The 27,892-nt window shown below is 50.5% G+C and overlaps 1 protein-coding gene across 6 annotated transcripts in view; it reads right to left on the bottom strand.

Annotated features, from left to right (window-relative positions):
* Positions 1–338: 338 nt before the first annotated feature.
* The window catches only part of MTMR14 (myotubularin related protein 14), a 44,798-nt gene continuing 17,244 nt past the window's right edge, over positions 339–27,892 (bottom strand). For 2 of the 6 annotated variants that reach the window (XM_030307320.2, XM_030307321.1), the window contains exons 7-19: positions 27,539–27,612; positions 23,388–23,458; positions 22,504–22,578; positions 17,901–17,967; positions 16,551–16,636; positions 16,193–16,269; positions 15,893–15,929; positions 13,127–13,197; positions 12,312–12,370; positions 12,000–12,138; positions 11,074–11,250; positions 3,845–4,000; positions 339–936 (exon numbers count right to left, since the gene is read on the bottom strand). In XM_030307320.2, the coding sequence (XP_030163180.1) occupies positions 753–936; positions 3,845–4,000; positions 11,074–11,250; positions 12,000–12,138; positions 12,312–12,370; positions 13,127–13,197; positions 15,893–15,929; positions 16,193–16,269; positions 16,551–16,636; positions 17,901–17,967; positions 22,504–22,578; positions 23,388–23,458; positions 27,539–27,612 (1,273 nt within the window). In that variant the 3' untranslated portion in view covers positions 339–752. Of the gene's footprint in view, positions 937–3,844; positions 4,001–9,552; positions 10,916–11,073; positions 11,251–11,999; positions 12,139–12,311; positions 12,371–13,126; positions 13,198–15,892; positions 15,930–16,192; positions 16,270–16,550; positions 16,637–17,900; positions 17,968–22,503; positions 22,579–23,387; positions 23,459–27,538; positions 27,613–27,892 lie in introns of those variants that run through there. The other 4 variants (XM_030307323.1, XM_030307322.1, XM_030307324.1 and 1 more) reach the window with 4 other exon arrangements.

Here is a 27,892-nt window from a genome sequence, read left to right as displayed (position 1 = left end):
GAAAGATCCTCCACCCCTACCCATTCCTAGCTAATTGAAGGTCTCAGCAACCCCGTCTAAATTCCTCTAGTACTTGGGGAATCTGTGTGAATAGGCTTCCTACATGACTAAGGTCCATTGATGTCTGAGAATCACTGCTCCCACTTTAACCACCTGTGACTACATGTCCTCATCTCACTGAGATTTTCATGGGTCAGGAGTTAAGAGGCACAACCCTGTCTTCAGTTGTCTTTCTGCTTTACCTGCCCCCCACCCCAATCCCTTCCTGCACAAGGAAGAACAGTAAGAACCTTCCAAATAACCCTACAAAGACAGCAATCAAATGAGAATGCAAGAGAGCAGTTGTTCAAAAAGATTTTATTTTGTGATCTGTGTCAAACTGCCTCATTCTCAGTGCAGGTGATCCCCTCCTCTCCAGGAAACAAGAATGGGAAGAGGGAAGTCTTTCGTGAGGTCTCAGCCTTCACAAGGCCCCAGGGAACTTCCCCACAGTTCTGAGAGTTGATGGGAATCCCAACAAAGACTAGGGTGGGTGAAAGGCAGTGACAAGAGGGGTGGTGATCACCAGTGAGGAAGCTGGGGGTTGGAGAACCCTGTCCTTGGCCCTGCTTGGCTTTGGGGCTGCCATGTGTACGATGGAGAAGGAGTGAGAAGATTTCCCCCTATCTTGAAGCACCCCTTGTCCGGGCATGGCTTTGATTCTGCTCAGGGCTCAGGTGAGAGGAGCAGGAAATTGTTGTGGGCTGGTTACTTCATAAGGTGCTGCTGCTGGTGCCCCGGAGTCCAACGCCACGGACAAACTGCTCCAGCAGGCCTCCGATGGCACCAGAGGGACTGGGGGCTGCTGCTCGAAGCCCCACTGTGCTGCTGTATGTGGCCAAGAAAGCTGAGCGTACTTCCTGCAGCCGAGTCTCCCGCTCACTGAGGGCTGCAAGCCTATGAGGACGGAGGGAAGGAGGGAGAATGAGTGCGTTACCCTGGGGCAGAGTCCAACATCCTCATGATTATACCACACCACCTATCCTTCTGCATGTGAAAGTTCAAGGCCAGCATCTGTCCTGTGGCCATACTACCTCTGGGGTTCAGGCCACAAATATTTGGCCTTGTTCCCCTCAGCTGTCAGGCTACTGTTCCTGCCTAGAAGCTGCATGTTTTATTGGTGCACTGGAGAGGAGGGGAAGGTAAGCAGGAGGGAGTTAGCCCCAACTGTTGGCTCCCGTTCCTCAGTAAGAGTAATGTGAGGCACACATCATAGACCTAAGGAGAGACCACAAGATGAGGCACCAGGCCTTGGCTGACCAACGGCCTCAGCTTTCTTGAGGCCAGGACCTGGAGCATCCTGGGAGAGAGCTGTTGGCAGTGTTCTGGAGAGGCCCTCAACTGAAAGCCCCTGAGGCTCTACCTACATCTTCAGTCACTGTGATCCCCAGGCAAACTGCTAGGAGGGTGCTGGCTTTTCTGGCAGGATTCCTGTTCTGCTTCCATCTGCTTTTCTTTCAGTGTCCTCTACAAACACTGATCACAGGTGGAAGACAGGAAGCCTCTCCTCTCTCCCTGCCCTGTAACTATAAGTCAAGAAGGGGAACAAGTTAAAAAAAAAAAAAAAAAAAGGAAGGGAACAAGTACGTGAAAACTCAGGCCTATCAAAGAATGAAGCTACCTGACACTTTGAAAGGTCTCTAATAGAAGAGAGTACCAGCCACACCCAACCTATGGATTAAAAGGTATGCAGTCTAGGGGTGGGAGGGACATGGAATCAGAGGAAAGGTCAGGAACTCACGTGGTGTTCACTGTAACTGTCCCCTGGAGGGCTTTTTCCAGGGGTCAGACTTCTATGACATGAGCCCTTATGTTCCCATCCACCTAAAAATCACAACTAGCCCTGACCACTAACTTACACCAAAATTTCCCCTAAGAGACCAATCCCTGCATAATCCCTCCCAGGAATTTGTCAGAAGTAGCAGCAATGTCTCCAATTCTCAAGCCCAAATGACTTGCACCCTGGGGCCTGGGGGAAACAGATGGGAGGTATGAAGATAAATGACAGTCCTAGGGTAGGTATGGGGAGAAGAGACCTAGGGAAAGTACACTGGTGGGAGTGGTATATATGAGTGGGTGAGTGTGAGAGAGAGACAGAGAAAGGAGCAGCAGGTTCTAGGGTGAAGGAAAGTGAAGTAGCTCTTGCAGCAGCACTAAGAAAATGCAGCTGATACTGTATTCCTGCAATACCGTGAACAACTCCCAAGTTTCTCTTGGCACTTGGGGGAGATGTGTGGCCCTAGATCTCCTTTACTTTTTAATTAGGTGTCCTATAGGCTGGAGGCCATGTGTTCTTCAGCTTTTCTTTACAGCATATAACCGGGAGAGATTCAGATTAGTCTGTATTCACATGGAATATCCAAAGGTCTATATGTGTGCATTCTTACTGCCCCTTATTTCTGGGAGGCAGAAGGGGGAGAGATCAGCCTGTTTAGAGATAAGAAAACTGGAGCCCAGAGAGAACATGTGATCTACTTGAGGATACACAGCAGGCAATAGGTAGGCAGGCAGAGACACTCTAGTGCCAGTCCCTCTCAAGAGATGAACTAGCAGACTCAGAGAAGTCAGGGCTGACACCCAATGACATAGCTGGTAAGCAAAGCAGCTAGGAGTTGGACTAAATTCTCTGATAACAAAGCCCAAGCACTAAATCCACATACTGTGTGACTTCACCAGGAATCAACCCTGACCCCACCTCTACACTGCAATTTTGGAAGCCATGAGATAACTCAGAACCTAGCCTTCCCCTGGGAACCACCCAGACCCTGAGGGTTGGCTAGGACATCAGAGAGCTACCCAAGGTATAAATTGTAGGATCTGGGGCTGGAACTCTCATCTGTTCCAAATCACTGTTTCAGTGGTTAATGCCAGTTAAGTGAGGGGTGCTAACAAGCAGGGGCAGAGATGTCTGCTTCTTCTAGGGAGGGCTCTGGGGCCAATTCCATCCTAGAATCCTAAGATCCAGTCTCTGCCCACCTTCAGCAGGGATTGATCCTTTGTAACTGCCCAGGGCAATTCGCCTCCGGCCAGTCAGCACTAGTGGGTATGAGCAGGATTCTGGTGGTGATGATGAATCCCTAGCACCTGAAGTTCATTCAGCCCATCGCGGGGAGGGGCAGGCCCTGCTTCCCAGGCCACCAGGGGCTCTCCTCTGCCGGACCCATGAAGCAGTAGAGCAGGCAGGGGGCAGCCACTCAGGCAGATACACTATAAGAGTTGGAAGCCCAGTACTGGAGGCTTAAAGGAAGAGGATTTTACAGGCTTGGGATTTAGTATCCCCATCCAATTCTCTTTCCTGACCAGAGGCAAAAACAGAAGACAAAAGGGGGGAAGGGAATGGCAAGAAACTCTTGATTCTGCTTGGAGGAGCACAGCCCTCGCGCTAACCTAACTCCATTCTGGCTCTGGTCTCCACCATACACCTACTCTCACTACCCCACTGTTCTGATTTCAAAGGATTCGCATGTCAGGCAAAGCCTTGGACAGAAATAGAACCTTCTATAGTTACAGTCCAGCCAGCTTTCCCTCAGGGTGTGCCCTGAGACACCCATGGATGAGTTTTGGAAGCTGGGGCATATGAACACACTCTGTAGCACACTTCCTGCGCAGCCCATAAGGCCTCTTTCATACCTCAGGAGTCCAGGAGCAGTGAGGTGTACTTAGCTGAGCCACTGGGGAGGGGCAGGGATCCCAGGCCAGCTCCCTGGGGCCAGCTGCTGCCTCACTCCTAACCAACACTCTTGACTGCTCACCAGCTTCTGACATGGGCAGGGGAGCATCCTGCCTTCTCAAGCAAGACACTTACAGACAACTGTTAGGGAGCTCATCCGGGAAGCTGAAAGGGAGAGAGGAGTCTGTGTGCAGGACAGCCCGTTCCTGAATACTGCCACAGCCTGTTACCATCTGCCAGCTGCCAAAGTCTGTGGAGAGAGAGGATCCGGGCAGGGGATGGTCCACTGATCTGGGGCAGAGAGGAGAGAGAGGGGAGATGATGCACAGTCAGTCAATATGCCTGACAGGGGTGGCCCTGGAGGGGTGGGAGGCGGCTATGGTGGTCCTGGGTCATAGCCATAAGGCTCTGTTGGTGGAGCTTCTGTAACATCAAGCACTTTCTTCAAAAGTACAAAAACAGCTGGATAGGTTGTGATGGAGAAAGAAGAGTATAGACCGTAAGACAGATCAGCTGTGAGGATAATGCTTTGTGCAAAGACAGAAGCAGAAGAACAAGAGCAAAGCAGAATGAGAAGAGGTGAGCCAGCAATCAAAGCCTCAGGTTAGGGCATGCCTGCCCTGGTGGCTGACAGAGCAAGTACAATCTCAACAGCACCAAATGGAGGGGAGAGCGGGAAAGCAAGCCTGGACGCCCCCAGAACAAGGGATGTAGGATCACCTCTTACTCCCAGCATGCAGATTGGCAAGGTGGGCAAGGCAGAACCCAGGAGCCACTGAGGTCTTATCAGAGTGATGCAAGAAAAAGCGTCTTGGGGACAGTGGAGGGTGGTGACCTAGATTGAAGAATAAGGTGATGGGAGCCTTGAGCTACCCCTGCCCCCCTTTCTCTGCAGCACCTTCCAGAAGCCATAGTTTGTATTCAGAGGCATCAAGCCAGCAAACGCACTGGCTATGCCCAGAGGGAAGGGATGAATCAGGCAGGCAACTTGACAGCTTCATCAGGCCTTTTTCAGATAGAGGAGCGGTGTGCAGGGAGAGGAAAGTTGTATTGGGCATCTGCTGCCACCACCTTCTCGCTGAGAGCTAGCCTCTCTCTACTGTCTCAGGGCAGTAGTCCAGCCAGTGGAAGTGGAGGGGGAGGGGAGGAGATAATAAGACATCAAACAAGGCTCTTTCATCGGCTACCCCAGGTCTCCATCCCCAAGGGTACATCAATTTTGATGTCTGATCCTTTATTCAAGAATAGCAGAAGGTGCTTCTTATAGAGACCCAGAAAGAGAGAAGCATGCATAGTGGTGTAGGGTGTGGGGAACGGAGAAGGACCTTCATCGAACTTGGCCCACCCAGTTAGCTGGCATCAGGGTCTCCTAGTTTGAGGCAACAGCCCTCATAAGTGGCCAGCACAGGCTCATCCTCAAGCAGCTGCCACCTAAGTGATGCTCTGGCCAGGTACTGCATCTCTGGTAATCCTTAACCATCGTTATCTAACAGAGAGAAAAATGGCGGTTCAGACAGGTGAAGACATTTGCTCAAGGTCCCATAGCCAGTGAATGCAAGAAGAGCTTTTTGAAGGCAAGTTTGATAACAGATTTGTCCTACAACAGAACCACCTTGAGACCAGAGAAAACAGATGGTTTTCTACGTTAAAGCTGCCATGAATAGGAACCCCCTGCAACACAGAGACTTCCACATTCATCATTCCTGCTAAACCCTGGAAGGTTTGTGACAGCAGCATTAGGGATGAGAACAGGACGTGGTCTGCTACCTGGTGGAAGCCCCTCGTGCCCTAGAAAGAAGTGTTTCCTTGTTTCTAGATGGAGAAACTTGGTAGGGCTCAAGCAGTCTGTAAATCAAAGAGACAGCTGCCCAGGAGAGGGTAGACCACATGACACAGTCTGGTATTTTCTCTCTGCTTCCTCCAGGTTATCCTGGGCCTTCAGTCAGCATAACTCCCCTCAGGTCAGCATGGCTCCACAAATCTATCTCATCTACTGTTCAAACTTCAGGGCAGAGTTTCTCTTCCAGTTTTAGCAGTCTGTAGGAAAACAACTGCTAAACACCAGAGTTTTGAGGGGACAGATGGGATGCTGAGTAGGATGGGGCACTCCTGAAAACACGTAAGTTTCTCTTGCTCGTGGCCCCCCTCCCTGGGCTATCAGAAACTCACACTACCAATGGAAAAATGACAGGAACATGGAATGTGAGGATTCCTGGTCCCCTAAGCTAGGCACTTCCTTTTACTCCCCCTGTGTCCAGCAGTTAGCACCTCCCAGGCAAGAACCACGTTTGGAGTGGCCAAGGGATAGCTGTGGAATGAAGTAGGTAGCACACATAGCAATAGGGGGACATAAAGCCATCTCAACAAGCAACCATCTTTTGCATCTTGTACAAGAGTGAGCACACAGGCTGCAGATGAATCTTCCTACTTGAGGCTTTTGTCAAAGGAAGGGTTGCAAAGCAACTGTTCAGCTCCTGGGTTTAAGAGCAAGGGACTATGCTAAGCAGAGAGGTGCTCTTAAGTGCCAGATTAGCTGGGTGGAGGGGACACCTAAAGATGAAAGCAAATAGTCACTAGAACAAGTGACTGCACCTCCTGAGTAATAAAAAGGAAAACTTTCAAGACGGTCTCAGTACCTAGGTATGTTAACCAGCTTTATCAAGACTCCACACTCTTCTGCCCTGGTTCTTTACTCAAGCACAAAGCAGCAGAAAAAGAAGTCTGAGTTCTAGCTCTTCCAATCTCCTGCCTACAGGACCAGAGGGAACATGGGGCCAAGCTATTCTCAAACTGGAGAATTGTGGAGCCAATGATTCTTCCAAGGTCATGTGTCCACATCCCTGAAGCTCAGAGGGCTCCTGTCTCTGCCCAGGAGACTAGAGCCACAACTCCCATCTTTCCCCACCTCCTGTCAGGCACCCAGTGTGGGCAGGACTCAGGCAGGTATCTTTTAGACAGTCCTTTTTGGAAGGAGGTACAAGAATATCCATACAAGCAGAGCTGGCCCCAACCCACACAGCTGAGGCAAGAATGAACAGGTCTGGCCTGAGTGCATGGCCTGGCCTTTTACCTAGCAGCCTAGTGCCCTGACATGGCCTGTATGCCATCAGATATGTGAATAAGGACAGGTCCTTTACCACAACTGTTTACTGAGCATTTATGGAAAGGATGAGTATTTACTATGTGCTAGATACTATGCTCCATTATCTAATTGAAAATTTTTTTTTCTTAACGTTTATTTATTATTGAGAGACAGAGAGAGACTGAGCGTGAGCAGGGGAGGAGCAGAGAGAGAGGGAGACACAGAATCTGAAGCAGGCTCCAGGCTCTGGAGCTGTCAGCACAGAGCCCGATGCGGGGCTTGAACTCACAAACCACGAGATCATGACCTGAGCCGAAGTCAGACGCTCAACCGACTGAGCCACCCAGGCGCCCCTCCGTTATGTAATTTAAACCCAAACTTAGGTAAGCCAGGATCATTACTTGAACTTTAAAGGTAGAATGAAAAAACTGAGCTCAGCAGGGAAGTGATTTTTCCAAGTTACAAACAGCTGGCGGACAAAGCTGGGACTAGCCTAAGCCAGCCTCGTGATACACTGATCTTCCTTCCTGATAAAGGGTGGGAGGGACTTCAGGGATTGGTTCAGGGATGGGCACATCATTTCCAACTGGAATAAAGCACAGAGCTTCTGATCCATGATTAGAAAAGAGGTCCTTTTGTGATTCCTGGATGTGACAAAGGAAGCAGGGTGTCCTAGAAGTGGCTGTTCACCATTAGGGAAGCTGTCAAGGCAGAGCTAGCATGTAGAAGAAGGGAAGGGTAAAGAACCACAAGAAAATGGAGCTGGAGCCTTGAACAGACTACACCGGAAGGTCATTTTTCCACTGGACTTTTCCATAAGAACCAAGTTTTCCTTTATTGTTTAAATCTATTGAGATGGGTTTTCTGTTAATTGCCTCTGGAAGCACCTGAAATGATGCTGATGCAGAAGGCTTGAAGGTACACAGCTAGGAAGAACCTGGGTGTTGCCCATCTAAACCTCTCATTACACAGATGAAAAACAGAAGCCCAAAGTCCTCAAGTGACATGTCTGAAGTCATGCAGGGAATGACTATCTGAGCCAAGACCTAAAATCCCAAACTTTGAGAAGGCCTGGATGTCACCTCTAATCTACACTTATGCCCTACCAACCCTCAAGCCTCCAGATGATGGTTCCAGAGCCTCTGCCTAACTGAATGCTTCCAGGAATGGGGAAGCATCAGTTTTCCCCAACCCACACTTTAAACAAACATCGGTGTGTGTGTGTGTGTGTGTGTGTGTGTGTGTGTGAGAGAGAGAGAGAGAGAGAGAGAGACAGAGAGACAGAGAGAGAGAGAGAGAAAAGGAAGGAAGGAATGAAACTGCATTCCTGCAGCAGCCCAAGAAATCTTTTATGGCTCTAAGTGTCCTTTTCTGGGTCTTAAGCTGGCAATGCCCTCTCACCACTCATCCTTGGTTTGGAGCTATGGTCCCATGCAAGACAATGTTAAACATGAGACAGGAACCCTATGTGTTGCAGAAAGCAATCTGGTTTCTCTGCCTCATTAAACACAGCCCAGGACAGAGCTCAATGGTTATACTGAGCAGTTGGTATGTGGTGAAAGATGGGGAAAGAGCAGCTAGCTGGGCAACAGAAGTTGGTTCCTATGTTTCCACTTAGCTATTCAACCAGGCTGCTGGGTGTCCCTTAGCCAAGTTAATCTGCTCTTTAGGCAGCTTGGCTTCAAGCTGGGCTCAGTGGTGGCACCATCCCTCCTCAGGCGTGGACAGTGCTGTGCTAGCAACCCCCCACCCCTAAAGATGTCTGACTCAGGAGCAGAGACCAAGGCCACATGGGGCTGAGCCATTTAGTAACCAGGACCTTGGGAGGCACATGAGCTCAGAGCAGTGGTCTTGCCTCCTCCCAGCCCCCAGCCCTGTAGCTGATGAGAGATTTAGCAACAGTCCAGAAATGCAGCTCAATCAGAAGCTGCTGCATGGCAACTAATAATGCAAAAGAGCCACAAGTCTTCTCAGAGAGGAGTACAGTGTTGGGGCTGGGTAAGAATTAGCACCCCACAGAACTTTCTTCCCAGCACAACGCCTACTTCTTAACTGTGAACAAAGCTTCGCTGACTCTTTTCATAGGAAAATCCTGCTTTAAGAGACAATTCGGAGCATATGAAACCCAGAGAATTCACATCATGAGGGAAATTTCAGCTGTCACAGATAGGGGTTCTTTCCATGCAGTTCCCCCTGCTGCATTAAAAAGCTGATTGGCTGTTGTTACCTAAGAGAGGCAGGCAGGGAAGCTAATGACAGGATCCCTCAGGCACTTTAAGATAAAAGAGACTAAATTAATTTTAATGTTAATGGAAATACATAATTAGAATGCTCCAAATCTGAATAATCTAGTCTTTCAAAACCTCTGGCAAACAGGCTCCCAGTCCAGAACCTTGTTGCCTGGCCAGACCAGCTGGGCTCCAAGCAGGCATTCCCAGAATAGACTGGCAGAGCCAAACACCTCAAAGCAGCCCTGCCCACGCCTCTCCAAGGCCTTGTGCCCCACTTTGGCCCAGCTATCCCAGTCTCGACTATGCCAAGCACACAGGGCTGTGAGGCCAGAGGACTCCCCCAGCCCTCCAGTCTCCTTAGGGAGGGGCCTTTGTAGCTTTCCTGGGCCAACCCTCAGAGTCTGAGCCACCCAGTGCAGGCAAAAACCACTGTGATGCTGACGAAAACTATCACAAGATTGAGAAGTAGGATTTCTTGGCAAGAAGAAGGGGTAATAAAAAGCTAGGGTGTGGGAAGAGGTGATGGAGTGCCACCTCAGCGGGAGCCCCTAGCAGCTGGATAGTTGAGACTGGAGCAGGACCTGAGAGGATAGGAGGAATCTTCTGGTCTCTTTCCCAATTGTCTAGCAATGCTGCACAGGCAGGAAGGGAGATAGGGACAGTGAGTAAGAGTTCCAGCCCAGAACTGAGAGGGTTATATAGAGCCACCGCAGCCCTCGAACAGGCCTGAGGAAAGCTGGGCGTGCAGACAAGGGTGCCATGGCAGCGGGCACACAGGACAAGAACGCGCACAGGCCTGTGACTTGTCTGCCCACCACCCACTCTGCTCAGCCACCTTCACCAAACCTCCTGTGGGGTCAAAGGAATTATAATCTTTGTTTAGTGGATGCAGCTACAGCCCTGGCAGACATGTGAGTGCTCTGGGTCCTCTAAAGGTGAGCACGGGGGACTCCTTGGGCCCGTGCACTCTGCGGGGCTCCTACTAGCCTACAGCTGACCTCCTCTGCCTGTGTGGAGAAGGGCACCCTTCCTCCACTGCCTGCCTTTGCCCAAGGAGAAAATCCAGAGGATGGTGATGGGAAGAGGGTTCCAGAAATTTCAGGTCTTTCCTTGTACATGCCTGTGACTTTGGGGCTTGGTTTCCTTACTGTTAACATGCATGCTGGTAAGACCTGAAACTTTTGGAGCAGTTCATTTCAGAGCTGGGCTCGAATCTGGGCTAGACTCTAAGGCTCATGCTCTTTATGCTAAATGCCCCTTTCTCCTTGGAATTTCTTAAGGACCTCTTAAGCCACACCCTGCTTTGTTCTCTCCAGAAGGGCCAGACATTCTCAAGACTTTAAAGAACAAAGCAACTCACAGGATCCTTTCCCTGTGTGTATGACATGGAAAATATGGCAATGCTAGGAAATGCTTTCCCCAAGTGCCAGGCCATCCCTCAGTCCTAAGTGCCTACCTACCCAGTGCTCAGCTTCAATCTCTTATAGGAAACATGATTTCTGCAGCATGCTCCAGCCACACTTGTCCATCTGGCTGAGCACTTCTCAGATGTAGAGTCTCCCAAGGTTCACCCGAGCCACACACATCTAGCCTAGCTCACTACTGTCTATTCTCCTCACCGCCCCTCCAACTCAGACATGGAATATGAGGACCAAAAAGGACTTTGAGGATCTGGGTCCATCTCTTGAAACAGAATGTGAGGGCCCAGGGGCTGAGACCTGCCAAAGGCAATAGGTGGAGGCAGCCCTAAACCCCTGCTCATCACACTGTAACCAGTACAGCTTCTGGATTCCCTATCTGCCAGGGCTCTGGGAAGGAGTCTTCAATCGGTGCTGCAGACTAGCTCTTACCCAAACACTAACACATCCTCCAAATAGGGGTGGGCCTGCAAGCCTGGCCAACCCCTCTGGCCTCCTGGGTACACTGCTGACCAGGCTGCATGCCAAGGAACCACCTGAGACACCAGCTCAGGGGCTGAAACCCCACTCTCCAGGCTTATTAAGAGGGGAGGGCTAACTACCTCTACCATTAGGGGCTTTGGAGCTCCTCACCTGGGTTTGGGGACCTCCAGGGGACTGCTACCCATCCTGAAAAAGTCAGAATGGTTCGAGGATGAGGAGCTGGAAGACTTGGCTTCGCCCAGCCCCTGGTGGGAAGGCAGGCGGTCCTCTGAGGGCTGTGACCGGTTCCAGAGCACACTCTGTGGAGAGGATGAGTGGCTCTTCCTCCTGCAGTAGAAAGAGTAGGGCTGTTGGCCAAGGGGCCACCCCAGGCAAGCCCTCTGCCCACTTTTACCAAATCTCAGGGCCCGGTCCTTCCTTCTACTGGGAAAATGCCACATAAGAATGGGTATACATTAGTATTCCCTCAGGCTTGGCTTATGGGCAGCAAGAGCTGGGTCTTCAGAGGGACTGTGACATCCAAATAATGCTGGCCTACTGGCCTCAGAGCACATGCTAGATTTGTAACTAATAGCTCAGAAACTGCCCCTCCTTCCAAATGTTATGCAAAATTTTGAGTCATTTGTCTAGAGACAGTCATCAGATTCTCAGAGGAGTTTACCCTCCAACAAGTCCCCAATTCCCAATCATCATTTTGTAGTCCCTTCTCATTTTCTTCTTTTCTCTACTTGCCCCCCCCCCCCCCCCCCCCGCCACCTCCCAGGCAAATGATACAAGGGAGCTCCTCCAGGGAGTTTTCTTAACACCAGCCTCCCCTCACCCCACCCTGTCTGCCCAGCCCGGCAGCTTCTTTCTTCATCTCACAGAGAGCCCCAGTCCTTTATGTTCCTGGGCCACCACGGACAGTGCCCCTCACCAACCAGATGGCTGGCCTCTGAGGTCCAGGAGAGACAGCAGGACAGGGAGCTGTGCTTTCAGCCCTACTGTCGGGGGTCCCTTTTGTTCTTGGGGCTCCCTGGAGCTGGTGGCCCTGGGCCACAGCTGTGAGCAAGCTTAGTTCCAGCCTGGCCCCTCACCAAGCTGCCTGAGTCTGTGCTCCTGCAGGGACCAGCTCCACGGCCTCATAGGTGAAACTCCCGGCGGCTCCTGGGGAGCTCTCCATGACCAGAGAGAAGTCACTGCCAAGGCTGGTGGTGCTGCCACGGTCCTTTCGTCCTGAAAGAAGCAAGTGCCATCAGTCAGCACATTATCTTCTCACACTACTGGTCCCCCACTTCTTCCATACCATACAGCTGGAAAGAGAAGTTTCTAGAACAAACAGTTCCTGTGTGGTCTATACTAAGAAATATGCACAGAGGAAGGGAAACCTGCTGGGGCCTGTAACTCACTCAGCATACAGATATCTTCCAGAGTGAAGCCTGCATCCCGGGCTGGTAAACTCTTCCTCCTGTAAACAGAAACCAGAATAGTGAATTACATTCGGGGCCGGGGGCTCTTTTGTCATCCCCATGCCCAGCATGCTGCTTGCCCGGGAAAGAAGCTCCAACTCACTGACAACTCAATGAGACATGTCCTACCTAGAGTGTTGCAAAACATCAGGCCACTTCTGAGAGGCCAGCAAAGTCTGACTCCTTCCTTTCACCTTGTCCCCCCAGAGTTCAATCTGGTCCAACACACCTAGGAGCTTGGATTTGGAAGGCAAGTGAATTCAGAAAAGATACCAACTCTCACAGAGGTCGTAAGGCAACTGCCAGACAAGACTCCTGTGCTTCCCAGGCTGGAGGCAGATTGTTCCACAATGGTGGGCTGCACAGCGACGCAGACACACCACTGCAGCAGCCCAGGGAAGGGCAGGCAGAAGAATTTGCCTCAGCCAGAGACTGGGGTGTTGGGAGTCCTCCTGTGCTTCGGCTGGCTTTTCCCTGCAGCAGTGTGCCCTTAGTCACCAGAGACCACTCCTTGGTCCGAAAGCCCTTCTGCTAGTATAACTGCAGGCAGACCCCAGCCCTGCCTCACAGGCAGAAGAGCCTCTTCCCTGACTAGATGTCACCAGGGATCCCTACCCTGGCCTCAGAGGTCAGCTTGCCAAGCAGGCAGGGAAGCCAGGCAAGGCTAAGACAGTGAGTGACACCCTGCCTACCCTTCCCAGAATGGTCCTTCCCAGAGCGCCCTGCCCAAAGTGAGAGAAAAGCCTTCTCCTCACCTCTGTGTCTTCAGAGCAGAGAACTCCTCAGAGATGATATGCTTCAAAAAATTGAAGCAGAAGAAGAAAATCTGAAGAAACCAAAAAGCAATACACATGAGAAGACAGCTTTCTCCAAGGAAGAGAATCTAGCAGCCAGCCACCTGGTCAGCCTGCTGACAGTTAACAGCCCTGCCTCGGGGACCCTGATGGATACTCTGCTCTATAAACAGTACAGGTGGGAAAGGGCTTAGCAGACCGGGCAGATGTGCCTGGGCGGAGCCAAGGAAGGTTTCATACATGGGTAAGCCACGGAGTTTTCCAACTGCCTTCAAATTCAACATGCATGTTCTCAAGCTACTGAAAAGGATAAAGAGAATGGCAGCTTTCCCCCTCAGCCTCTTCTAAGAATCCCAAGGAGAGAGGCTAACCAGGAAGAACAGCTGGGAGAGAGATTATTTGGGGGTGAGATTAATGGACAACATGGGAACATAATGGAAGGGAAAGGGATCAGATTTTGTAGGGGAAACACCCAGATATACTAGTTCAAAACGACCAGGGTTCAGGGACAGCCATGATCTGGCTCAGAATCTGAGATGGGCACAGGCAGGAAGAGCTTCTGACCTCTAGCTGCATCCCCACCACTCTGGGCAAATTCCCTCTCTTCCTTTCCAGCTAGTGCCCTAGTCAAATGGGCCTCCATGAAGTGCACAAAGGCAGTCTCTGGGGGCGGGGCGCCTGGGTGGCTCAGTCGGTTGAGCAGCTGACTCTTGATTTCCACTCAGGTCCTGATCTCACGGTTCATGAGTTCGAGCCCCTTGTCAGGCTCTGCCCTGAGGTGACAGTGCAGAGCCTGCTTGGGATTCTCTCTCTCCCCCTCTCTCTGCCCCTCCCCTCTGCTTGCATACGCATGCGCGCTCTCTCTCAAAATAAACAAATGTTTAAAAAAAGGCAGTCTCTGCACTTTTTAAATAAACTCCACAGTGACTCCGAAAGGTGTGGCCCATCAAACCCTCACTCAGATAAACACCCACACACTATCCCAGAACCCCAGACGATTTCCTCAAACAACTCCCACCCCCACCACCAAAAAGGGAGGGCAGGTACCCAGGTGGGGTCAGTATGAAAATGTGTGTTACATAAAATTAAATAGGTGTCTTCACCACAGACTCTTTTTTAAAGTCTTTAATATGCCAGTACGCTGTGAACCTCGAGGGCTGGAGACAAGGACAGAGTGCTGTTTAAGAGGCCCCTAGGTTTTGTTTTTTTGTTTGTTTTAAAGCATCAGTGTCTGGAGTGTCTGGTTGGGGTAAGGGAAAAGCCCAGGCATGCTTGGGTGGCTCAGTTGGTTGAGCATCTGACTTCAGCTCAGGTCATGATTTCACGGTCCATGAGTTTGAGCCCCACATCGGGCTCTGTGCTGCAGCTTGGAGCCTGGAGCCTCCTTCAGATTCTGTGTCTCCCTCTCTCTTTGCCCCTCCTCCACTCATGCTCTGTCTCTCAAAAATGAATAAATGTTAAAACATTAAAAAAAAAAAAGCCCACACCCTGAAAACTGACCCTCCCAGCTGAGAAGACCCTCTTGTTTATGCTGAGAGATGGCCAGGGTCTGAATCCAGACCCTGCTGGGCTCAGCCTCATCCACTGTCCAGTTTCTGAAGGCAGAATCTGCTTTCCTTTGGGGGTGAGGGAGATGGTGTGGTGTGCAGAATGCTCTGGAGCACCAGTGAGTCTCAAAATGACAGGCTGCAAAGGGGCTTTATGTGCCAATTTCAATGCCAAAGTCACCGCCTCTGACAGAGTTCATGGAGGCCTCTGAGGAACAGGCTTATGAGCTCTGCAGCCCTGGCAGATGCGATAAGCACTCAGAAGAAGAGATCTGGAAGGGGAGAGGAGCCGCTGAGAGGGAGGAACAAAAGGAGGAGGCACAAGATAAGATGCTTGGAAAGAAGGCAGCCTCAGGAGGGTGAGAAAGACGTTTCAGGAAAAGGGGGGTGGGTGGACAGGGGGCAGAAAAGAAAGCGCTAACGCTGTGTGACAGCTCCCACACTGGGCACCTAGACTCATTCTCTTTGTGAGACAGCACAATTAACACCAGGAGACCCAAGGTTAATCACATTACTCAAGGTCACCAGGTAATAGGTGGGAAAACCAGGGTTCAAACTCGGGTCTGACTCCCAGTCTGTGCGCTGGGCAAACAGGCTGAAAAACAAGCCCACCAAAGAGGCAAAGACTGCAAAAAGCCGAAAAGGATGGGGTGTGGAGACAACAGAGAGGGAAAGAAGGGACGGCACCCAGAGAGTAAGGGAACCCTGGAGCCCTGCTGGCTGTGCCTGGTCTGGGCCTGGGGTGGTGGTGAGCAGTTGGGCAAGACTCTGCTTAGTCGGATGGCCCTGGGGCTTCAAAGCTGCTGAGTGGGTGTGATGAGGAAAAGAGACAGGAAAGAGCCTCTGGGTTGTAGCTGTAGGGCTGAGGGGCCAAGGAAAAGCTTGTAACTTGGTTCCATAACTGAGTGCAGAAAACAAGGTCACCCATAAGAAAAATGGGAGCAAAAGCAAGGGGAAGAGAACTGACAGATGAGGTGATTGCAGCCATGTGGGCAAATGTCTTATCTCTACCTCAGGGAGAAGAACAGAGGGTCAGGACTGGGGCCATAGTGCTGGTGCTTTTCAGGCCGTGCTGCCCGATCCCTACACAATGGAGCAAGGAACTGCTCCCTCTGTGTGGACACCAAACAGAAGTCACGCTAATGGTCTCAGGGCCCAGGTGTTTACTCATAGTACCCACCTCCTCTCCTTTGCTGAGCCGATCTACCAACATGTGCCTGAAACAAGAAGGTGAGGAGGTCAAAGAGAGCAGCGCCATGACAGGAGGTCAAAGGGGGACTGGAGTCACAGTGGGGAGACCCTGGCTTTGGCACTACAACCTCAGGTGGGGCCTAACAAGCACCTTCAGGCTTCCCCAAAGAGGAGGGAGTGTCTTCACCTCTAGCCCTGTCACACAAGCCACCACACCCAAATACACTTGGAAACGCAGTTCCCAAGGCACTGCCCCCACCCAACAACCTGACATTCCCCAAAGGCTTACCCGAAGAGGAACCAGTCGTAGGCCACAGTCAGGTAGAGGATCTCAGCAGGCTTTAGGGATGTGTGGATAAGCCCATCCTGGAAGAAACCAGAGAGACTGCCAAGTTTAGAAAGGTGATCCCCACGATAAAGCCCCCTCCTTGTCTCAGAAGCTGAACTGCAACCATAGACGCAGTGACAACCAGGCTGCCCCAAAGCCCCAAGAACAGTGTTGAACCCAGCACTTGCTCTCAACACTTGGGGTCCCTCACTCCAAATCTCGATTTTCTGGAGACAGTCCTAATTCTCCCAAAGGGTAGATCTTGGTAGATGGCCTCTGAAAGCTCCCTGACTCCACAGCCCAGCCCATCCATACTCACAGCCCACAAGGAAAGGCGCAGGAGAGAGATGAAGAGTGGTGTCCGGTCCCAGCCCGAGATACAGTGTACCAGCAGCCCGCTGTCATCTACTCAGGAACCACACAACAGGAGGCCCAGAAGAAAAGCACATGAGTGGATGAGTAGGGGACATGCTCCCGCCCTGGCCTAGTGTCAGAAAGCCAGGCTAGCCCTACTCTCCTTCTTCCTGGTGGGCCTCTCCAAGATTCGTCTCCAACCTAGTTCTGGAAAGGGGTGGGTGATAGGCACTTGTCTCTGTACACAGCATTTCTTCTTTCTTGTGGCTATCTTTCCAGGTACTTCTTAGAAAGCAATGCTGCCCAAGCAGGTCTTTTAGGTGAGGCTGGTCTGCAACTCCCCACCTGGGGCCCTACAGGTACTCTGGGGGAAGACAATTCTTCACTGTGCAGGGCTTTCCCAGGAACTACAGGACAATTGGGATCCTTGGTTAAGGACCCACTAAATGCTAGCAGGCTTTCTCCAATTCCTACAACAGCCACCTCTCCAGAGGTCCCCTTGAGGGGCAGTACTGCCCAGGTAGAGAACCACTGCCTAATTCCAGAGGCTGGTATGACTTTTTTGTACACCTGGCCACAGTGACTGGTTCAAGGATGGGCACTTGACCCAAACTGGGCCAATGAGCATGAGCTCTGGGACAGAGGCTCGCTCTCTCTTCAGGGGAGGTAAGATGGCAGGATACAAGTCAAGAATGGGTGCCAGCCATGAAGCTAACCAGAAACAAGGAGAGTGGGTTTGAGAAACAAGGAGATTCTTTGTGACATTTCTTAGGCACCTGGCTCTGCTGTGGGGCTTTCTTGGTTATATAAGCTAACACGTTTTTACTTGTTTGAGCAAGAGCAACCCCACAGAAGTCTTGACTGGTATCAATGAGTCCACCAGCCCACCCTAGAGACACTGAGCATGACAGACCCAACCAATCACAACAGCCAAGCCGCCTGGAGTACCATCCGGAGAACAGACCCTCTAGGGACTTTTGTGTGTGCCCAGTAAGAAACCACTACTGATTTTTCTCTCATCTTTCTGAATTAGAAGAGGCATTTCTGACCCCACACACAACACTGATGATCAAAGATCAGCTGCCCTTAGTGTAGAAACACTGTGTGTAGTTCAGATGGTAAGGAGTGCACAATGTAGTTTTCTAAGGTTTTGAGGAAGAGGAACAAAGATGCCAATGGACAGGGGAATCCCCAAATCCTTTTCCCATAAAGCAAAAGGTAGGTGTGTGACCCCAACAAACATGTTCACAGTATCATGACCTGGGAATACCCAGAAGGTCCAATGGCTTGAGAGTTCACACAGAGGCAGACTCACCGTCGCTGTTAATTATGGAAAGCAGCAGTTTCAGGTAGTTTTGTGTTTGTTGCACCAGGTCCCAACTCTGTTGAAGAATGATAAAAGGTCTCTTGGTATTGATATTTAACTCAAGGAATTCAACGGATTTGAAAAATAAAATCCAACAGTTATTCTGAGGCAATAAGACCCAGGATCTTGGTCACTGTCCACAAGCCCTAAATCCCAGATAATCTGACATTTCACTCCCCACTCCAAGAGCTCTCTCCCTGCACCCTTACCCTGTGGGCCACCATCACCCTGTGCTCTAACACGATGTGATGGTGAGGGATGAGAAGCCACGCAGGGGCCTGGGCAACTCACAGCCCCACACCCAGCAGCAGCTACATGTTAGCCTCCTCTAAGCCCTGGGCTCCCAGCACGGCTGTCCACGGAGTTGGTGGCAGCAAACAAAGAGCCTGAGCCTATGACCACTGCTGCCAAATGCAAAGAGCCATTCTTTCACCCATGATCACATCAGAGAAAATATCAACCGTCTCATCGACCATGTGGCTTTCATGTTTTACTGCTATTCACTGCAAACTCTGTCCTTTGATGAATAATAAGTATAGTCTGTTTGGCAGACAAGATCTTTTAATACAGGAGGTCCATGAGGTGGGAGATGAAATATAAGAAAAACTGCAAAGAGATGGGAACTTCTGTTCTAGCCCAAGCAAAAGGTCCAGACCAGACGCTCTGAGAAACAGTCTACTGGAATCTGGAATTCCATGGGAGGGCCTGACCCGATTCTGAGTGCCCGCTCCCCTAGCTGGGGGAAGCCTCCTAACACAACTACGTATCATTGTTCTGGGGCTGTGTGGAGAGGGCAGTAAGTGCCAGTGAGAAAGCACTTCCTGGGGGAGGGTGAACATGGCACCTGTAACCATAATGGTTTTCCCAGGAATTTAAAACAGGCTCATTTACCTGACCCTCCACAGCCTCTGGAGAGCTCTGACCCACTTTCAGCAGCTCTTGAGACGGTCGCTTGCAGCACTGCACTAATAAAGTTGCTACCCGTAGCAACACAGGGGTCTTGTCACTCATCTGGCTCAACCTGTCATACACACCATTGCCAACAGACTTCCTCTGAGCTGTTGATTCTTGTGGGTGAGGAAAAGCAGGAGGGCGAAGGGAGGAGGCAGGAGCTATGCAACAGCACAAAGTCCGGGGAGGTCAGGTAAGCCGGGGAAGACTGCAGCAGCCAGAAGGCAGGAAGTGACCCAGGGCTGTAGCCTGCAGAGCTCCGGTAACTACGGTGGCTACCGGAAGGGGATACCAATGACCAGGGAGAGGCAGCAGATTCACTGTGCCCAGTGCTGGGGTAGGAACCAGAGGCTGGAGTGGGGGAGGGGGGGGGCTCTGGGTTGGTAGAGGCCCAAAGTCCTATAGCTAATCTGAGCTGGGGCAGAACCCAGCCCTGCCAGACTGGGAGAGTCACCTTTGCAGTCACGTGCTATATACTACGGGGACTCTCTTCCTAAGCGCTCCATGAAAAAGTCTCTGGGGATAGAGCGGAGCACCATGCCACTGCTTGTGTGTCTATCCTTGGAATACTCTTCCCCATGGCTGGCAAACTCGTACTCATCCTTCAAAAGCCCACCCCTGTTATGTTCTATTGAGTCTTCAGCAGCCATAGATCAATACCTCTGCTGCCCAGGTGACGGTTATGTTTTGCCTCTTTTCCTAGACTGAGCCTAGTGAGGGCGGAGGCCATTTTGGAATCCTTTGCATCCTCAAGGCTTAGTGCTTTGGGATGAGGAGTAGAATGTTACCTCTCTATTCATGGTCAGGCTCCAGCTTGAGGAGAAGCAGGCACTGGAAGGGGCCTTGCAGCCCAGAAACAATGAGCACACCTCTAAGGAATTCAATCTGGTTATGTGGAGGGCAGCAACACCAAAACATGTACTGCCAGAAGTGTTCCCACACTTGTGAACACGAACTGAGGGCCCCTCCCTGGCAAACAGCAGGGTCCATGATGGCCTGGGCCCTAACAGGGCTGCAGGAGAGGGAAGACAAGGAGAACTGCCGCCAGTGTGCTGACTAAAAGGCACCTGTAGGATCCTGCAGGACCATGTAACCAGCCAGCAAGTTGAGCGTAGCATGATCCATGGGGATCAGGAGGGAAGTTTCCTGAAGGTGGTGACATCCATATAAGAGGGAAGGGAAAGGAGACAAGTGTTTCTGTCAGAGCGAACAGCATGCGCAGACCAGGAGAACACTCTTCTCTAAGGGGCTAAAAGGAGGCCAGTGTGACTGGAGGAGAAGAGGGAGAGGACGGCTAGTCACCAGAACGAGGCTGAACTGTGTGGAGCTGAGCAGCCCACATAAGGGTCACTGGACTGTACTCTGAGGAAAATGGGAAAGTCAGTGGCACATTCTAAGGAAGGGGTGACAATAATGACCTTTGACCATCATTTGAGTACTGCTATCTGCCAGGCCCTACTCAAGTGCTTTACGTTCACGATTTCTAGTCCCGCCTCACGGTGGCCCCATTCAGATGCGAGATGCCAGGAGATGACGGGGCCTGGACTAGGCTTAGTGGTACAACAGATGGAGGCAAGGTCTGGAGAGTTTCACCAGGGGCAGAGATTTATAGAACCGATGACCCTGGCAATGGAGGTGGGAGGAAAAACCCCCAAGTTTCAACTTTGAGTATCTGGGTAAGTGGTGGACGGCCGGGGGATGCTGTGGGTTGTAGCCAATTCCATTTCAGGAATCCTGAGTTTAGGGTGTTGCCTGAAAGGACACTTGTAAGAGGTGATGTAGGTGTGGATCCCCAAGAAAGGCCTGGCCCAGAGTTCCGGGCGTGGTGACCTATAAGGGGGTAACAGAGTGGATGGCAGACAAGATCACCTGGGGAGGTAAGGAGGAGTAACAGGGAGTCCTGACACTCGTGCTGAAGGGGCAGACAGGGCAGAGCCTACATGTGGACTGAGGAAGAGGATGGTAGGAGGGCCAGTGAGACTCAGGGTCTGAGCAATACTGGAGAGGCAGGCATCGCGGGAAAATGCCCTGCCCGCCTACTTTTTATGCCCAAGATTTTATTAGTGTTCACTCTCTCGAGTTAACAAGCTAGCAGCCTACTTCTTAATTATCATCATTAAAGTTGGTCTGGCATTTCAGTTTAGAGGCCACTTTCACACTGTGATCATACTTGAACCTCGCCACAACTCTGAAACAGGCGCTGTCAGCTCCACTTGTAGAGGACAGTGAGGCCACTTGCTCAAAGCCACGAAGCGGTGAGAGAAGGGCCGGGTGAGCTGCAGCCTGGATCCAATGCCCCCACCTACTAAGCAGAGCTCCTCCTCAGATGCACAGGACTCCTTCCTGAATAGACATACACCCCTGGCAGTATCAACACATCAAACCCGTACATTCGCACCTTATTTGTTTAAGTAAGTAGTTCAACAGACCCAGTTTGTGCCCAAGGAGAAACAACAGTGCCAGAAAAGAGAGTAAGGGTGGCCCAGGGTAGGGCCTATCTGGCACCTCTGCATACAACAAATTTAGAAGGAAATGTGCGGGTTCCTTTGGCCACTTAGTCTGTCTAGGACAACAGAGCCCACGGTGATATGGGAGTACACAGCTGCCTACCAGGTGAGCTGGGCCTCTCAGACAGAGGGAGATCTGAAGGCTGGATGGGAACTGGCCAGACCTGGGAGCACAGAAAAAAGGGAGGGAAACAGAATGTTTTCTGGGTATTCACTGGCTTGGCCTTTCTGGCTCTAGGCTCCATGCCAGTTTCTGTGCTGGGGATGCACAAGCTATGGCTTCCCATCCTCCTGAAGCTCAGTCTATTGGAGACGGAGAAGCAGGTCTCTAAATCGGTGACTACAGCTCAGTGGAAAATTCCATAACAGACATACTGAGGGTAAAAGGGGATGCAGATACAGGCATCCAACCCTCTGGGGAGAGGGGAGAGGAGGTACATCAGGGAAGTCTTCCTGGAGTAGACACTGGAGCAGAATCCTAAAGGCACTGTGTCATCCAGATAAGAGGAGGTGACGAAGTGGCAGCCAGGTAGAAGGAACAGACGCTGGGAAGGCAGTGGCAAGAGCAAGGATAGTGGTCTCGGCTGAAGCAAGTGGCAAGGACACTGCTGATGGCCTTTGGGGCTTCTACAGTGGGCTAAACATCGTAGAGAGAGGGATCCATGGAGACTGGGGCTCCATCCATGGTGAGAGGGGAGACAGCACAATGGAAATAATTTTAAAGTTTCTATAATCAAACGAGGTCAGACAGCTCTGCACTTCCTCTGGCAGAACATGCATTTAAAAGGAAAAATGAAAAACAGTCGCTAAAGACCAGAGCTGGAAAAGCAGACTCCATGAGGTCCTCTGGAAACAGAACCTGCTGGTGGATGTACATCTTTGAGTGAGTCATGATCAGAAAGCTTTGATTTTCTGGGCCAAGAGCAAATCAGGAGAGAGTTAAATGGATAATCAGTTCCTTCTTTCCCAGGCTGTGAGAAGTCAGAGGGCACGAGTCAGACCTTCTGGTATCTGCGTGAAGGACTTCTGGGGCCAGTACCAGGGCTCCCCTGTACCCCTCCCCTAGCCCACCCTGCTCGAGTTGGACCCCTCACCTGATACTGGCTCCAGTCAATGTTCAGAGAGCAAGTCAGGAAATCGGGGATGCTCAGTGGGGCATCGACGTAGTCCTGGGGACAGAAAGACACCTGTGAGATGCAGGCCGGCCACCAGAAGAAGCCATGGTGACAGGGAAGGTCATGGCCCTGAAGCTGTGTCTACCAGAGTCTGGCCTTCCATAGTGCTTGCCTTCTCCAGGCCAGATGCCTATGCTACCCAGCAAGTGACAGTTTTAAAATCAAAGGGACCAGATTAGTGCTTCCAAGTGGAGCTTTTCAGTGGGTCATTCTAGTGTCTGCTGCTGAGACAGACATGATGAATCTGTATTCAGCATCCAGCAGCCTCCTGTGGCCTGCTCCCGCTGACTGGGAAAGGAAGAGAATGCTGGTCCCACTTTTTACACAGATGATGGAACAGACAGGAAAGAGATTTCCTATTTTGTCCCTGAAAAATCCTTTGAAGAAACAAATTACAGGGGAACAAGAAAGTATATATAAAAAAATATATGAAAGTATGTATGAAAATACGTATATATATAAACATATACATACAAAGAAAAGAGGGAGGGAAAATAATGATACTCATCCATGGAAGAGAAGAAAAAGGAAAAGGGTAGTTGTTTTCTCCAAGAAGACTGCAAGCTGTTCTCCAGGTCTCCCTTTGCAAAGAGATGTTAAGATCGGGGCGCCTGAGTGGCTCAGTCGGTTGAGTAACTGACTCTTGGGTTTCAGCTCAGGTCATGAACTCAAAGTTCATGAGATGGCGCCCCACATTGGGCTCTGTGCTTTTGATTCTTTTCTTCTGCCCCTCCCCTGCGCTCTCTCTCAAAATAAATAAACATTTAAAAAAATGTTAAGTTGATAAATGTTACTGCTCATACCTGCTTCCAGTTAAAAATGAGCCCTTCAGCCATGTAATCTCGATCCTTATATTCCTTGAAAAATTCACAGCCTGGAAAAGAAGGGCAGAGTTAAGATATTACCCTTGCTAATCCAGTTTCCTGAGAGGCCCCTGAGTGCTGAAGGACCAAGGTGACCACCAGCTCACACACTTCTCCGTGCTGGTGAGCCCCATCTGAGGCCACAGCTGATACGTGTGGGGACTAGCACGGGCAGGTGACAGCTAGGGAATGAGTCTCCAGTACTCCTTTGGTTTCTGACTACAAGCCTTCCTGATGAGGTACTGCCTGCCTGCACACCTCTTTGTATCTCTCTCCATCTGGGCTCCGTGGTTATTGGTCACTTCTCCCTACTTCTAGGTCCCTTTGTCCTACACGTCCCTGAAGCGCCAACAGCCGGCAAACAAAGCATGGCTTACAATCTGAGTGCCAGCAGCACTTTCTGCAGCCACTTATCTAGTTACTGAGGGTCACTCTCTCTAACACTGACATCACAGGCCTCCAGGGACATACTGGAAAAGACCCACGGACAGTGCCTGAAACGTGACAGGTACTCACGAGACATTTCCATTTCCAACAAACCTGGCCAAGAGGTACTTTTCTGAAACGTTCTCTAGAGAAATTGGAAGAAACCACGCCAGGGTAGGCCCTCAGGAATATAGAGAGGAACAGTGGAGAGAAAGGGCTTCAGCAACATTCTCAGTTTCAAATCTTAGCCTTTCACTCAGCTCTGTGACTGCAAACAGCCTTGATTTTTTCATTTGTATAATGGTTCGAGATGAAATGAAACAATATGTATAAAACACCTAGGAAGCACTGGTGCGAATGGCTTTCAGATGACAGCGCACTGTTATTATGACTATGCCACTGTGAGAAGAGCCCACAGTGCCAGCCCTGCAGCTTATACTCAACTGCCTGGCTCACAGAGAATGAGGCTTGCTCGTATGCCACGGCACAGTAAGCATTCTGGGGCTGCTGTGGCTCCAAGCCACAAGAGTGGGAGAAGGCACTCTGAGGTAGCTTCTTGAAGTAATTCTCACTTCCTCAACCAGAACCAATACAAACTCTGGAGCGCACACGCCTCCGGCCACAGGTGCAAGTCTGCTGAGGTCCCCAAAGGCAATCCAACAGTTGTCTGAATTGTGTGGAGGTGGCCAGAGGCCAAAAAAACTCACATGGAACTTCCCCAGCTACTCTTGGGCCAAGTTCCTGTGGGAGGCCACCCCAGGGAGGACAGAAAGGGTTCCTTCAGAGAGGAAAGTCTGGAGACACGGCCCATGCTCTCTGCACTCTAATCCCTCAGGCCTCGCTGCTGACTGAGAAGTCAGGAAACAATCCTCAGCTCTAACACTCCAGCCTATTCCAGGATGCTTCACTGGCAGAAAGGAGAAATATAAATATCAGACAGAGGCCCTGGAATTATGAGCCCAGGTTTAGAAAAGACACCAATTATCTGAGCTTCTTTGAAGGATTGTTTTCCCAAACTCGACATGCTCAAATCAATACTGCAGGCTCTAGGCTGAGCTCTGGCCAGCCTGTGATGCAGAGGCAATTTCATGGGAGAAATGGATGGAATTAAAATAGATTCAGTCCCCAAGGCAATGCCTGACATTCATTACCTGCACAGACTTCCAAACCCACTGAAAGTCAAGAAGAATGGGACCAAAAGCGGGGGTGAGAAGAGCCACTCACTCAAGGCGAAAACCAATCAGACTTGTGCTGTGGAGTTTTCAGTCTATTTTGGTGTCCTGAAGGAAGTGTTCCCAGAACACTTCTCCTGTTCAAGGGCCAGTCCAAGCCCAAGTTACTTGGACAGAGCTAGAAATGACAGCATCGGACTTCCTGTGTGGCCTCACAGTCATTAGAGGACTCAGCTGAGATGCCTTGAACAGCTACAAATTGCAGTTTGTGACTGGGTTTTGTCAATGGTTAACTATTTCTTTTCCTTGAGACGAAGTAATTCAGGCTTGTAAAGAAATTCAAGAACACAAGTATAGCAGGTAAAAAGTGCTTCTCCTGCTCCTCACCTGGGTGTGTGGTAGCATCCTCCCCACCTCTGGCTTTTTGGTTTCTGTTGGTCCCTCTCTCCTTCCCTCCCACCAACACACACACCCAACTGCCAGATGTAGTATGTAAATACTTCGGCAAGAACAGGGGGAAAAAATCCACAGGTTGTATCGTCTTACCATTTTGGCATATTTCTTCCTCACCCTTTCGTGTAACCACATTTCCCCTTCTACTGCTGACGTACTATACAATTTTGTGTCCTGCTGGGCATCTTAAGCATCTTTCTATGAGTATGCAATATTTCTATGACTATGTCATCGTCACTCTAAGGAGAATGTTTCTTGCATTCTGCTGGTATAAACAGACAGCGGGATGAACATCCCCAGGCCCACGTTAGCTGCATTTGTGGTCTGTTGAATAACTGCATCGAAGGGTGTTAGCATTTCGGGAGTCTGGTAACGGGTTGCCTCACTACAGCAGAAAGGATACTGTGCTCCAGTTCTGAAGCAGTCGTATGCAAACTTTTACCAAAACTATTTTTTCTAAACCCAGCTCTACTGAGAAATGAAATATAAAAAAAGAAAGTGATGCTTGGTTCCTCACACAGCTTTCCTGTTGAACAGAATACTTCGGTCTGTGGACCCCAAGACATCTCTTGGGAGTCAAAAGCTAGGTCTGAAAATGAGCTTTAGAGCTAACGGCCCCAGCGGCAGACACTCTGGGTAGGACACTTCTGTCACAACGTGGCTCTGATACTGTCAAGCCCACAGCAGCATCATGACGGTTTGCATCTACCCAAAGTGGCTTTCAAGAAGAGGAACTTCCCTGAGCCTCTCCTCCACGTACCCATGATTTAGCCTGCTGTTTACTGAGGACCTGCCGGGGATGGGTCCAGCACTTCACTATGAAATAAGCACCATTCTCTTCATTTTATGGAGAGGATGAAGCCAGTGATAAGTAGGGTTAAGGGACTTGTTCAAGGACACACAGTACTATGGCTGGCACTCACGCCCCACTCTGCATGGCACTAACCACTAAGCTGGCAGAGAAGAGTGAAGTGACACTCCAGGGGAGGCCACTGTGAGAGTGCCAAGCTATCACAGGTTGTGGCTTGGATACCACCAGCTCACACCAGTGAGGATACCCTCTCCCGCCAAGTACTAGATTAACTTGTCGTTCTGATGAGAAGACCTGGCTGAAGAGCAACCTGCCATCATGGGCCCACCTTGCTATTGGCTATGTGGCTCCAATAAGAGGAGACAAGGTCCAGTGCAGGACTGAAGGCAGATGCTGATACTGAGAAGTAGGTGAGACATTTCAAGGAGAAAGAGTACACTTGCTGCTGTCTTGTGCGGACATTAGGGCTCTCTGGCCTCCCTTGCTGGACAAGCAGGTACTGTCAGAAAGCTTAAATGTTACCAGCTGGACCAGTACAGCTTTAGCGTCCAGTGCACACAATACTGCCCTGGCCACAGGTTGTATGCAGATCTGTGCACCAGAGACAAATGCAGCCAGCTCTGTGTACACCAAAGTGCCTTATAACATGGTGAGGCCACCAACCGTGTAAAACTGGAGACAGAGCAATTATGTTCTTTATCACCAGAAGGACCTCACCTGGGGCAATTTCCATAAATAACTTGATCACCCTAAGACAGACATTCGAAGGTTCACATCCACACGGGCCAGTGCAGTGTGATTAGCTGCTGACACAGAGCACTAGTAACGTTGTTCTATGCTGAAATAGTAGTTTACCTGCACAGGGCACTTTGACACACACGATCTCATCTAAGCTTCACAACAAAACCTTGAGTTAAGCCTTTCCAAGTTCCAAATGACATCTGAGAAAACCTGAGGCTTGGAGAAGTGAAGTAACTCGCTCAAGGTTGTAGTAGTAGTACCTGAGCCAGGACTCAATCCCTGGAGTGGAAAGTGCCTTCCGGGACAGTGTCCTACCCTAAGTGTGAGAGCTTAAGAGTGAGACTCACAGTGTCCTATGCTGATCAATGTAAGATGTTCCGGGAAAGATCCCGGGTGCCTATGTACCTAAGTGTAGAAGGCCTGCAAATGGCCTCTGACAGCTCCTGGTCCTAGGAAACCTGTCACTTGACTAGAAAAGAGCTCCCTACCTGGATACGGGATGGAGAGGAGAGTGAAGTCGGCATAGCGCTGGGCTTTGTCCACCTTCTCGGAGGAGGTTACACTACAAGACAGGACACAATGTGTTATGGCATCACAACACATACGCACCATTCCCCAATGAGCAATTACAACATCAAATGAACCTCTTGCTAAACTACTCTTCAGGGGTGCCTGGGTGGCTCAGTCAGTTGTACGTCTTGATTTCGTCTCAGGTCACAATCTCATGGTAAATGAGTTCAAGCCCCGCATAGGGGGCTCTGTGCTGACAGCATGGAGCCTGCTTGGGATTCTGTCTCCCTCTGTCTCTGCCCTTACCCTGCTTGCAGTCTCTTTCTCAAAAA

This window comes from Lynx canadensis, chromosome A2 (assembly GCF_007474595.2).
Source record: "Lynx canadensis isolate LIC74 chromosome A2, mLynCan4.pri.v2, whole genome shotgun sequence".
NCBI classification, from domain to species: Eukaryota; Metazoa; Chordata; class Mammalia; order Carnivora; family Felidae; genus Lynx; species Lynx canadensis.
This window is presented reverse-complemented; position numbering and strand designations above follow the sequence as displayed.